The sequence below is a fragment of the Capra hircus genome, chromosome 4, assembly GCF_001704415.2.
Source record: "Capra hircus breed San Clemente chromosome 4, ASM170441v1, whole genome shotgun sequence".
Lineage (NCBI taxonomy): Eukaryota > Metazoa > Chordata > Mammalia > Artiodactyla > Bovidae > Capra > Capra hircus.
In genome coordinates, this window is record NC_030811.1 from 2,517,497 (window position 1) to 2,530,964 (window position 13,468).

General features: G+C 44.4%; 1 protein-coding gene across 6 annotated transcripts in view; it reads right to left on the bottom strand.

Annotated features, from left to right (window-relative positions):
- The window catches only part of RBM33 (RNA binding motif protein 33), a 109,095-nt gene extending 96,137 nt beyond the window's left edge, over window positions 1-12,958 (bottom strand). For 2 of the 6 annotated variants that reach the window (XM_018046649.1, XM_018046648.1), the window contains exons 1-2: window positions 12,483-12,957; window positions 717-795 (exon numbers count right to left, since the gene is read on the bottom strand). In XM_018046649.1, coding sequence (XP_017902138.1) covers window positions 717-795; window positions 12,483-12,525 — 122 coding nt within the window. In that variant the 5' untranslated portion in view covers window positions 12,526-12,957. Of the gene's footprint in view, window positions 1-716; window positions 796-12,482 lie in introns of all 6 variants that reach the window. The other 4 variants (XM_018046652.1, XM_018046653.1, XM_018046647.1 and 1 more) reach the window with 4 other exon arrangements.

Below are 13,468 nucleotides of genomic sequence, written 5' to 3' on the forward strand. Positions count from 1 at the left end.
GATCGAGGAGGCCTTGCAAGAATTTGTGTTACTTTTACATCTTCCTGTGAGTTTGAAAATGATTTCCAAATACACTTTTCCATCTTTACTAGTCATCAGAAATATATAAAACTAAATTACAAGATGCCCAGCTTCCCTGGTGGCTCAGTGGTAAAGAACCCACCTAACAGAGGGGAACAGGCTCAATCCCTGGTCCAGGAAGATCCCAAAAGCGGCAGAACGGCCAAGCCCAACCACAACTACTGAGCCTGTGCCCTGGGCCCAGGCGCAGCAACCACAAGCCCGGGCGACACAGTTACTGAAGTCCACACACCGAAAGCCCGTGCTCGGCAGCAGAAGCCGCCACGACAGGAAACCACACACGGCAACTGGAGAGCGGTCCTCGCAGCAACGCAGCACGTGGAGGAGCTCTGCTGCTGTTGTTGCGGGCACAGAATTACTCCAAATAGCTCCAAGTGCCCACCAACTCAACACCATCACTGTATAAACACAGACAGCTCCACTGGCAGCTGGAGGCAGCGCCAGCCGGGGGGGAGCTCCGCACAACGCCTTCTGCCTGAAATGCCCACCCCTGCCCTTCTTTAGCCCAGTCAGGACAGACCTAATGAGGAAAGAGCATCGGCAGCTAACAGTGTTCTCAGGAAAGAGCCCTGCTTGGCCCAGAGGCAGAAGGAGGTGAGTCAGCAAGGGCCCTGCCTGTGCCCGGGGGGCCGCACCTGTCCCAGTCCTCGTCCGCAGCTCTCCTCCTCCAGGACCGCTCCGCACCCGGCTTATCAAACTGGTCAAAGTCATCATCTGTGAGAGAGAGGCCACGAGTCAGTCTTACTCAATTTAAACAGACACATTCAAATATTGAAACAATTTGTTTCTTTTAAGGATTCCCAAAAGGATATTTTAAACTACTAAACTTTCATATATAGAACAATTACAAATGTTGTTTGTTTGTTGTTTAGTCACTAAGCCAGGTCCATGGACTATAACCCACCAGGCTCCCCTGTCCATGTGATTTCCCGGCAATAATAATGGAGTGAGTTGCCATTTCCTTCTCCAGGGGATCTTACCAACCCAGAAATCAAACCCACATCTCCTGCATTGGCAGGCAGATTCTTTACCACTGAACCAACAGGGAAGCCCATAAATGCTTTAGCCATTTTTAATAATTAAAATATTTTAAACTACACACCTACCTAAAGAAAATTAATTTATTGAACATTCTTAGGCATGAAAGCTCGCTGATAGAACAGTTAGAGGGGTGCAACTGACCCCTGCATTGCTCAAGGGTCAACTATAATAATAAAGCTAAAAATCAATCCTAGAAAGAAAACTGAAAATTCACAAGTACATGGAAATTAAACAACACACTTCACCAACCAATAAGTCAAAGAAGAAATAAGAACCAGGTAAATAAGAATATACTTTGAGGAAAGTGAACACAAAAATACAACATAACGGAGTTTACGGGATGCAGCAAAGGCAATATATGGAAGGAACTTTATTGCCTACGCAAACAAAGAAGAACTCAAATCAACAGTCTTACTTTAAATCCTGAGGAACTAGGCAAAAAGAGGAAATCAAACCAAAAGACTGCAAAAGAAAATAAAGATTAGAGCAGAGGCACATGAACCAGACTAGAAAAACAAAACATATATGAAAATTATTTTTTAAAAATTCGCATATAGAACCCAGCAATATATTAAAAGGATACCCTACATCACAACCACATGGATTTATCCCAGGAATGAAGGGTTCATTTAACATTCAAAAATCAGTACTTTAAAAAAATCAATGTAACAGATCATATTACAAAGTAGAAAAATACATTATCATCTCAACATAAGGAGGAAACTCAATTTAAAAGTTAATCAAAACCGAATAGCCACATTCCTAAAAACTCTGAACAAATTAACTATAGAAGGGACTTTGCCCAACCTGATCAAAGAGCATCCGTATGGAAAAACTACAGCAACCACCGCAAGTAAAGAGTCAGTGCTTTCCTCTAGAATCAGGAACAAGACTGGGGCTGTGAGTCCTGACACTGCAGTTCAGCACTGTAATCCAAGTTCTACCTAGTGCAACCAGACACGGAAAAACAAAAGGAACTCAAAAAAACCACCTTCTTCACAGCAAACATCATCAGCTATGTAGAAAACCACATGGAATCTATGGAAAAAAAGTACGAAGACTAGTAAGTGAACTGAATTAGGTTGCACAATATGAGATCAGTTTTAAAAAGTCAACAATTTTTTCTTTTACGTACAAGGAATGAGCAATTGGAAATTAGAAAACAAATCCTTGCAATAACATAAAAATATGAAATACATACTAGGGATAACCATAATAAAAAATTGAGAAAGACCTGTTAATTAAGGACTATGAAACACTGCTGAGAGAAACTAAATACCTAAAGTGCAAAATCACCATAATTCCCCAAAGGAGACAAGAATGATCGCAAATGTGGGTAACCTTGTGCTTGGACAAAAGCACAATAAGCAAAGGGAAAACACACACACACACACACACACACACACACACACACACACACACACACACACACACACACCCCCCTGATAAAGCAGAAAACAAAAACATACTTTCTTTCCACTTGGAGTATGGAATGCAAAAACAGATAAAAAAGAACCCTAACGCAAAACCCTAAGAAACAAACTGACCTTGAACTCTGTGCGCCTGTTTTTATTCTTACATTTTCTGCATCATTCTCCTTCGGTTCTTAGTTAGAATGTAAACAAGTCCTTTTAAGTTTCTATTTGTCATACTGAGTAGAACCAAGAAAACACAATGTGTCCACACTAGTCCAAAGCTTTAAAGGAGGAAAGCACGACCCTGGATTCCAAGGGCAAGAGTGATCCGTGTCTTGAAATCTAGAAACCCCAAGGCCAAACGTTGCACTAGACATACATGCTATTAAGGGAATCAGTGTTCCCTATCAGCAAGACTAAAACCAGTTATTGGAATTTTTACAATTTTCAATTACACAGCAATTAGGTCTCTATGATGAATACAAGTCCTCTACTTGGCATTCTTATTACTTCCTAATCTTTTCCAGGAACCTGGAATTGAAGATTAGAAACTTTATACAATACTAGTCTGGAACAGGGGTCTACCAACTGTCTAATCCAAGAATCAGCAAACTACAGTCCCCCTGACAGGTAGGTTCTGACACCTGTTTTAGTCCAAATTTAGCTACTGCCCGATTTATGTAAATAAGCTTTTACTGGAACACTATATGCTAATTCAATTACACACTGTCTACAGCTCTCAGGCTACAAGCACAGAGCAGAGAATTGCAACAGAAGCCCTATGACCTGCAAAATCTAAAATATTTACCATTTGGCCCTTTACAAAGTGTTCCTATCTTTGCTCTAGTCCAAAGGTTCTCAACCTTCCTTATTTTGCCTCGACACCATTCTCATGTACCTCATATTCTGAATCACTGACTCAAAATTCCGTATTTTATAGGTCAGGAAATCCACACCCTTTATTTAAACAGTATTTACTTAAACTTTATAGTAACGAGAAAAAAGAATCAAACTAACTTTCAAAGTAAGCGTATTTGTCTACAAAATAACTTAAATTCTGAGTAACCACCAGGGAAATTTTCAGAAAGAGTCCATACATCATGTTGCTTGAAAAATAATTTGTAGTCTTGTTTTAAAAGTCTCTTATTTGCATGGGACCCTGGACAGGTTTCCCTAAAATAAACTCTGTACTTTGCTTCTGAAGTGTGGTACACACAGACCATTTGTTTGCCTGTCTTACAACTCAATGTCTCTTCCTGTGTTTGGGAATCAATCAGAGTGAGTCCTGAAAGAAGACAGCTGCCTTCTGATATGCAAGCCATAAAAGCTAGACTCTCAGGTCCTCTGTTAGCCTGAGGAACCTGGGAAAGGAAAATGGTCTGAGCTCAGTCAACTGAACGTTCCCATCATGACTTAGAATCTAGAAGAAACAATGCCCCATTTCTTTTCCCAAAAATCTAGACCCTCTTTCTAAAAGTGAGACCTTCTAAAATGCTGATGGTTAGTTGCTAACTTAGTGGAGTGTAAGAAAGAAATGTCACAGAAAGGGAGAAAGTCCTTCCAGCAGCTGCTGCTCTTCCTTCCACGGAGAGAACCACAGCTATGCTGAGACCGTGGTCCCCATCCCTCTACATAACAGGGCAGGCAATGCAAGAAACACACTTCCCAGAGCCTCCTTCCCTGTGCGCTTCTGAGTGAGACAGCGCGAGGCAAGGCAGTCACAGAAGTCTGAGTCACAATTATCTCAGTTACTCTCATGAGACAGGCACAGGACAGACAGACACACACCCCCTCACAGATACGAGGTTCACAGAGGCCAGAACGGGCTCCTGAAAACCATGCGTGGCTCTGGGCTGGAGGGGCTCTTGAGACTCAACACCTTCAGAAGGCAGCACCCAGTGCTGCAGACTGAGGCTGGCCACTGGCACTCCCACAGGAGCCTTCAGTTCCAGCAGCCGCCAGACGGACTCTGAACCGTCAGGCTCTGGTCCTCAGACTAAGCACTCCTGACCACCAAGGAGTGATGCTGCTGCTCAGCCGCCCACTCACGCCAGACTCTGCGACCCCAAGGCCTCCCCTGCCAGGAGTCCATGAGCACCCCAGGCTCCCCTGTCCCTCACCTCCAAGAGTGTGCTCTAACTCACAGCCATTGAGCCGGTGATGCTATCCAAGGGCTGTAGAAGCCTCTAACTCTTGTATTAAAACCCTTCATACTTGGAGTGCAAAGCATGGCTTCTTTCCTAACTGAAGACTAGTAATAAAACTTCAAATAAGTCTAGCACTCCTGAAGCACTGAAGAGAAGCTTCAATGTACTTCAACAAGCTAGCTATATTCATTTTCTCATTTAATCCATCCCCATTCTCCTTTTACAGATGTGAAAACTAAGACTAACCAAAAATTAAGAAACAGCAAAATCAGATTTAAACTCAGGTCTACCAAACACTAAGTACAATGCTCTTGAGTTTATTTAGGAAGCAACTATAGTAACAATGGGGCTTCCCTAATAAGCTCAGTTGGTAAAGAATCCGTCTGTAATGCAGGAGACACCAGTTCAATTCCTGGGTTGGGAAGATTCTCTGGAGAAGGGATAGGTTACCCACTCCAGTATTCTTGGGCTTCCCTTGTGGCTCAGCTGGTAAAGAATCCACCTGCAATGTGGGAGACCTGGGTTCTATCCCTGGGTTGGGAAGATCCCCTGGAGAAGGGAAAGGCTACCCACTCCAGTATTCTGGCCTGGAGAATTCCATGGACTGTATAGTCCTACAGTCCATGGAGTTGTAAAGAGCCAGACACGATTAAGCAACTTTCACTTCACATAGTTACAAACCCTCTGATACATAAAAATATTAAAGGGTAGCTAGCCATAACTTCCTCAGTCTTTAGGTAGAAAGATCACTAATCCATGGAATCTACAAAATCATGAAGGCAGAATCAACTATTTACCTATTAACCTACAGGCTGGAATCCCGTGGCCTATAAGGATCATGCTATCTTTGAATTACGTTGTCTTTTTTTTTAATCAACTTGATTCTCAAGATTTTTAAAATGTAACTATATATAACTACCAGAGTTACAGCTTCTCTCAAAAAACAAAAGAATCTTATCAAAAGATCTGGAAAGTAGACCCACACTTTGGTGCAGCTAAATTAGTGAAGATGCTCAGCACCCGGCCAAATAGGAACAACATTCCTGCATCCGTAAGAAAAGGGACTGAGGAGGAAGTGGCAGCCAGAGCCTGCGGAGAAGCCCCGCCAGCAGCCACAAGCCTGCCGGGGCCCAGACAGCCCTGACGCCTGATGTTCCACAGCCTGAGCTGCCCATCTCTTTCTGAGTCTGTGAACTGCCAAAGTACCTACCTATCCTTCCAAGAGATTCTCAATGAACTGCTTCATCATGCTCATGCTTTGTATATAAATAAAGCATCAAAATTCAATAATAAGAATTTCAGAAAGTGAGAACAGAGAGAAAGAGAGTAAAACAGTACCACAAGATAATTTCCCAGAACCGAAGGACACACATTTCCAGACCAAAGTATCCACCAAATGCAGTACAAGAAACATAAGACGAGCTACGCTAATGAATCCTGTAACAATGAGGAGGAACTGTTAAAACCTTCCAGGAGGAAAAAAGTCACACAAATGATAGAGAATCACAATGTCTTCAGACTTCTCAAGAGCAGACCTAGAAGCCGGAAAACAACACAGCAGTACCACCAAAACTCTGAAAAGGAATCTAAGTCAAAGCTAGACTTGAAGACGCGACCATATCAATCAAGTTTGAAAATAAAATAAGAATTCATGCAGACATGCGTGGGTTTTCAAAAAATTTACCTTCAACACACCCACTCTTAGGAAGCTGAAACCTTTAACTCTATAATTTGTTATATTGAAAATATAAACATAAAGAATAATTTTACCAGAAAAAATTATCAAAATTGACCCATGGATTTAAAAAAAGTTAAACAGACCAATAATAAAAAGAAGAAACCGAAAATTAAGCAGGCAACAGACCCAAATGGCTTTGCAGACAAGAGTTCTTTCAACATTTAGCAAAGAGATTTTTACAATATCCAGAAAATTTCACAACTCATTCTAGGTAGTTAGAATCTCACAAAAACATAGAAGAGCACAAATACAGGGAAAGTATAAGCCAATCTCTCCTATGATCAGACAGTCCTGAAGTGAAAAGCTGCCAAACACCAAAAAGAACAAGACCTGAAGAACCAGAAGACTGGGAACCCAAGAACATGTGGCTGATTCAGCACTGGAAATCTATCAATGCATTACAATAAGGTATTAAAGAAGGGGCCTCACGGGCCTTCCCTGTGGTCCAGTGGCTAAGACAACCCGCTCCCAATGCACGTTTAGATCCTCAGTCAGGAAACTAGATCCCACACGTCATTGCTTGGTTGCTGAATCGTTTCCGACTCTTTCTCTTGTGATCCCACAGATTGTAGCCTGCCAGGCTCCTCTGTCCATGGATTTTCCAGGCAAGAATACTGGAGTGGGCTGCCATTTCCTTCTTCAGGGGATCTTCCCAAGCCAGGGATTGAACTTGCATCTCCTGCTTGGCAGGCGGATGGACTCTTTACCACTGGCCACCTGGGACACTAGATCCCACATGCTGCAACTAAAATTCCACATGCCATGAGGAATATCAAAAACCCCATGTGCCGCAACTAAAGCCTGGCACAGCCAGAGAACTAAATAAAAACAAAAAGAAGGGACCTCATGATCACGACGCAGAAAAAGCATTTGATAAAATCAAAACCCTAGTTCAAAATACAAACATCTTTAGCTAAACAAACAATAACTGTCAGAAACTTACAGCAAACACCCATACGCACTGGTAAAACATTAAACAAACACTCGTTAAACTCCTAACAAGATGGCAAGATAAAGATGCCTGTCATCAGCCCACTACCAAACATTATATAGAAAGACTTGACAATGAAAACTTCTAGAACAAAAAGTACAAGAAGAAGAAATGAGACATAAATACTGAAATAGAGGAGACTGCAGATACAACAGTCTGAAAATCTAAAGCATCAAATATTAAAACAAAATTCCAATAAGCCAGTTATATATAATGACCAAAAGAAGAAAACAGATCTTCTATAGCAAATCAGCAAAACATTCCAGAATACTGTATGAGAAAAAAATTGTACCATCCACAACAACAAATACAAAATATCTAGAAATAACACTAACAAGAAATATAGAAGAACTACATAAAGAAAATCTTATGAAGGTAAGTTCCATTTGTTGTTCAGTTGTTAAGTCTTGTTCGACTCTTTGCGATCCCATGGACTGCAGCACACCAGGTTCCCTGTTCTTCGCCATCTCCCGGAGTCTATGGACACTCATGTCCATTGGATCCATGATGCCATCCAGCCATCTCATCCTCTGCCACCCTCTTCTCCTCTTGCCCTCAATCTCTCCCAGCATCAGGGTCTTTTCCAATGAGTCAGCTCTTCGCATCAGGTGGCCAAAGTATTGGAGCCTCAGCATCAGTCCTTCCAATGAATATTCAGGGTTGATTTCCTTTAGGATTGACCGGTTGGATCTCCTTGCAGTTCAAGGGACTCTCAAGAGTCTTCTCCAACACCACAGTTCAAGAGCATCAATTCTTTGGCACTCAGCTTTCTTTATGGTCTAACTCTCACATCCATACATGACTTCTGAAAAAACCACAGCTTTGACTAGACGGATGGCAGAGATCCCTTCTCCTCTGGAAGTTACCTTAGTAAAACTGTTTTCGTATCTGCAATCTCTTCTATTCCAATGTTTATATATCCCAACCTCTTAGATCAGTGCTTAGCATGGAGGAAATACTCAAAAATGTGGTCGATGACTGATGGACCAAAAAGAGCTTGACAGTGAGACATTCTTATTGCTGGATGAAAAATACATACTGTAAAAATATCCATCATCCCCAAGGTGCACTGTGTGTGTGCTATCGTGTCTGATTCTTGGCAACCCCGTGTACTGCAGCCCACCAGGCTCCTCTATCCATGGAATTCTCCAGGCAAGAATACTGCAGGGGGGTGTCATTTACTCCTCCAGAGGATCTTCCTAATCCAGGGATCAAACTCACATCTTTTGCATTTCCTGCACTGGCAAGTGGATTCTTTAACATCCTGGAAACCCAAATTGCATTAATGAACTCAATGCAACCTCAAAGAATTTCAGGAGAATTCTTTATAGAATGTGACAATTCTGAAGTTTTTTTAATGCAGAGCTAATCAAGAAATTTCTGAAAAAAATCTATAATATATATATAGACACACACACACTATGAAACAGTAATTTTCTAAAATTATGAGAATTTAAATACATCACAAAATGGAAAAGAAAGAATTCAATAAAGAAAGCTATGACAAACCTAGTGTATTAAAAAGCAGAGACATCACTTCGCTGACAAAGGTCCATATAGTCAGAACTATGGTTTTCCCAGTAGTCATGTGCAGATGTGAGAGATGGACCACAAAGAAGGATGACCAACCAAAGAACTGATGCTTTTGAACCATGGGGCTAGAGGTGAGTCTTGAGACGCCTTTGGACTGCAAGAGGATCAAACCAGTCAATCCTAAAGAAAACCACCCCTGAATATTCACTGACGGACTAATACGGACGCTATAATTCTTTTGCTCTCCGACGTGAACAGCCAACTCACTGGAAAAGACCTTGATGCTGGGAAAGACTGAAGGCAGAAGGAGAAGGGGGCGCCAGAGGATGAGATGGTTGGATGGCATCAAAGACTCAATGTACGTCAATTTACGCAAACTCCAGGAGATAGTGAGGGTCAGGGGAGCCTGATGTGCTGTAGTCCATGGGATCACAAAGAGTGGGACACGGCTTGGTTACTGAACAACAAAAGAAAGAATGAGAATTTAAATGTATCATAAAATAGAAAAGAAATTCAATAAATTGTATTAAAACTGTTAGAAGCCCTAAATTTACACCACATCCAAAATAAAATTCCATATGGAATAAAAGCTAAACATAAAAAAGCACAGACATAAAATGTTAAAAGCACAGGGGAACTCTTGGCATGGGGACAACGTTAGGAAAAAAATTTTACGAAAATAAGTGACAAGAAAAAAAATCTGAACAAGCAGATACATATATAAATGAATCACTCTGCTATAAACCAGAAACTAACACAACTTTGTAAATCAACTAGATGTCCATATAAAAAAAATTTTGGCGGGAGGAGGGCAGAGGGGATCACCATTCCCTGGTGACCTAGTAGTTATGATTCTAGCCTTTCACTACCTTGACCTCAGGTTACCCCATTCAGGTAACTGAGATCACACAATCCATGAGGAGGAGCCAAAAAAAAAAAATTAAGTGACATTTTTCACAAGGTAAAATTTTAAAGCTTCCGTAATCAAAAGCTTAAAAAAACAAAAGGAATTGGCAACCCACTCCAGTATTCTTGGTGGGAAAATCCCACGGGCAGAGGAACCTGGTAGGCTACAGTCCATTAGGTCACAGAGAGTTGGACACGACTGAGGGACTTCACTTCCACTTTTCATAGGGCAAGCACAATAAAAAAAAAAGTCTATAATCATAACATAATACACAAAGAATTAAGTCAACCACTCAATAAAAAACAAATTATATAAACAATTCACAGAAAAATAAATATAATACATGAAAAGATGATTAATTTCAACAGATCTGGGAAATACAAATTACAACACTGAGGCTATTTTCCTGCCTTATATCAAAGATTCTCAAAGCATGGGACAACTGTCCTTTCATACAGTACTGTTGGAAGGATAAAGTGGTACCAATTTTTTTGAGGATAACTTGAAAATAGCTACCAAAATTTAAAATATATGCAGCTTACACCACCATATTTCCACTTCGAGGGTTATCAATCCTCCATAAATATTTGCTTCAGCACATCACGATTGTATCTGCAGATGTTTAGTGCAGAATCTTCAACAGTAGTGAAAAAGGACATATAACTGAGATGTCCATCAATATAACATGGTTAATCAATAAATGGTGGAACCACATAACTCTCACCTAGTAACACAGGAGAGATTGCCAAGACCTAACTATTAAGTGAACAAAGCAAACTGGGGAACACCACATGACTCCACTCATACCATAAAAGGCCACACAGCTGTTAACTGTGCAACTTACAAACGCACAGAAAGGGGTAGCTGCCAAGTGTTTACTGAACATATACTACATGCCAGGAACCTGGAATACACAGCAGGTAAAACAGGCAGCATTACTGTCCTCAAGGGGCTTACAGGCGACTAGGGAAGACCGATTAAAAAAAAGCAGCAGACAGGTAACCAAATACAATCACAAACTCCAACAAATGTTCCAGAAACAAGGTTGCCACAGGATAAAGAAACAAGGTTGCCACAGAATAAAGATATCTGAGGGCGGCACAAAAGCAAGAGATGGACATACTTCAGACACAAAGAAGAATGCTCAAGGAAGGCCTCCAGGGAGCCTGAGACCTAGGGGATGAGGAGCTGGCTGACAGGAGTTGGCTGAGGCTGGGGGCTGAGCCATGCACAACTCACAAACCTTGGTAAGCAGCCTGGCTTTAACAATGGGAGAACAGATGTGCACGACAAAATGGAAGGAAAAACTTCAAATCATCAAGGATAAAGCCTAATCCTCTAAAATGGCAATTCGCAAAAACTTTCTGGATTCAAACTTATTAGAGGACATCAACCAGCTTTTGTTTATGTCAACTGCATTCAATGGTATTTGCCATTTTCATAACATGAGAAATTTGAAAAAATATGCAAGCACACATCACATTAGCCATCAGCACGATAACGTCTTCACGTGCGACACATACAGCCTCTGGGAAACTGCACTAGTCAAGAGTGAGACATGCCCAGCGACATCAGTGTTATTAATGAAAACGGTTTTGACCCAGGAGTATGCAGACTACCTACCTTTCGAAAATGATACAAAACTCCAGCAAGTAACCAATAAGGAAAATAAAGCAAATATTTTCAAACTCTAACTAGAAAGCCTCGGGGTGGTGGGGGGAACCACGTGACAGAAAAAAGGCAAGCAAATCATATTGCCTGAAGTCGCATTTCAGCGCCTGTCTCTTAGGTTTTTCCATTTTGCCACAGGAACGCTGTGATACTCTGGCCAAAATTCCTAGACAGGATCGCTACAATGTAGTCTTAAATCAGCATTATCACTAAAGAGTATACAGCAGAATGGCCTAACGTTTCAATAATGAGAACTCCGCCCGAATGCGGGTGGTGTTCACCCTTTTCCACCTTAAGGGTCCCCTTTATCAGAGTTTCCGAACAATCAGAAAACTCACTTCCAAGTGTTTTACTCAAAAACAAAAACAAAAAAAACCTCAGTCAACAAAAATGTTATTTCAACCAGAAAGTGATTCTACCTGAAAAAAAAACCAGGTAAGGTGTGAGTGAGGTGCTCTGTCAAACTTACCTATGTTTGGAAGACAAGACAAAAAACGGCCCGAAGGAAACGCATCAGTATCTAAACCGTTTCTACCCCAGTTCCACCCTCTGCAAGACGCTGACAACCAAGCGCTAATGGGTCCGGATTCAGACGACTGAGGAGTTCAGGTAAACTAGAGCAGTCGCGGGAGGTTCTTTTTTCAGACTCCTTACTCTCTGAAATGCCCCGCAAACACCTTCCCTCAGGTACGTGCGCCGCAGCCAGGTCCAGTGAGGGGCTGGGAACCACGCCGAGCCCGCCCGGACGACCCCAGCGGGGCCGCGACCCTCCCCGGGAGCGCCCGGCGGCGGGCGCTGTCCCCCCGCGCAGGCCGCCCGCCGCCTCAGGTGGGCCCGACGCCTCAGCGCCGCGAGGACAAGGACACCAGAGACCCCGACCCCCCGAGCCTCCCGCGGGCACTACGACGGCTGGGAGCGGCCCGCCGCCGCCGCCTCCCGCGCGCGGCCGTTCATTTACCTCCGGCGCCCGCTCCTCCGCCCGCTCCCAGGGCGGCCGCCATGGCGCTCGCTGGGCCCGGCCTTCAGCCTCGCCCCACCAAGCCAGCTGGGGGGGGCCGCCGGGCCAGCCGGGGCCCGGGGACGGGCGGCGGGGGGCGGGGACGACTGCGGACGGGGGCGGCTGGCCGGGCCTGGGTGCGGGAGGCGGCGCGGCCGGCGGGTGGGGGCCCTCCGGCCTGCTCCTCCGCAGGAAGAAAACAACAAACTATCGCAACATGGCGGACGGCTCGGCCTGCCGCCGCGGGGCACGCCGGGATGATGGCGGCCGGGAGGCGCCGGCGCAGGACCTTCCCGCCCGCCGCGGCGGCTCCTGGCCGCCCCCAGGGAAACGAAGGCCGAACGCGGAAGGCAAACTCGCAAGCGGCCGCCTCGCCGGGCTTCCAGACAGCCCAGTGTTGAACGCGGGGGCTGGGGCGGTTGCCGGCCGTAGTGCGGCCCCGAGCTCTGTCGTGAGGCGTTTTGCAGCAGTTGGCGCCGAGCTTTACGCCCGGCGGAAGTCCCGTTGGAAGTGGGAGAGGCCCCGCGCCCCGCTACGGGGCGGCAGCAGGGCTTCTGTGTTTGGACCGTGAGGCGCGGGCTGGGGGCGGAGTCACGGCGTTAGGGGCCGACGCGGGGGGCGAGGGCCCCTGGGGCGGGCGGGACGGCGCCCGGCTGGCGCTCTGCGGCCTGCGGGGCGGCGGCAGGTTCGCTGAGCGGTGGGCCCTGAGACTGTTAGACTGCGCTGAACGCGTGCGCGAGAGTTTGCACTGGAGGAGCGGGAAGGGTTCAGAGCGAGGTGCTAACGAGTGACAGAAAGGGGACCAGGGTGCGGAGGAGGCTGAGGGCTACTGGGGAGAAGGCGTCTGAAGACGACTTCTCACTCGGCGGGTGGGTGGGGTGAATGTAACTAGGCCTTTAAGTACAGACAAGCTACAGACGTTGGTGCAAGAACAAGGAATGTGAAGA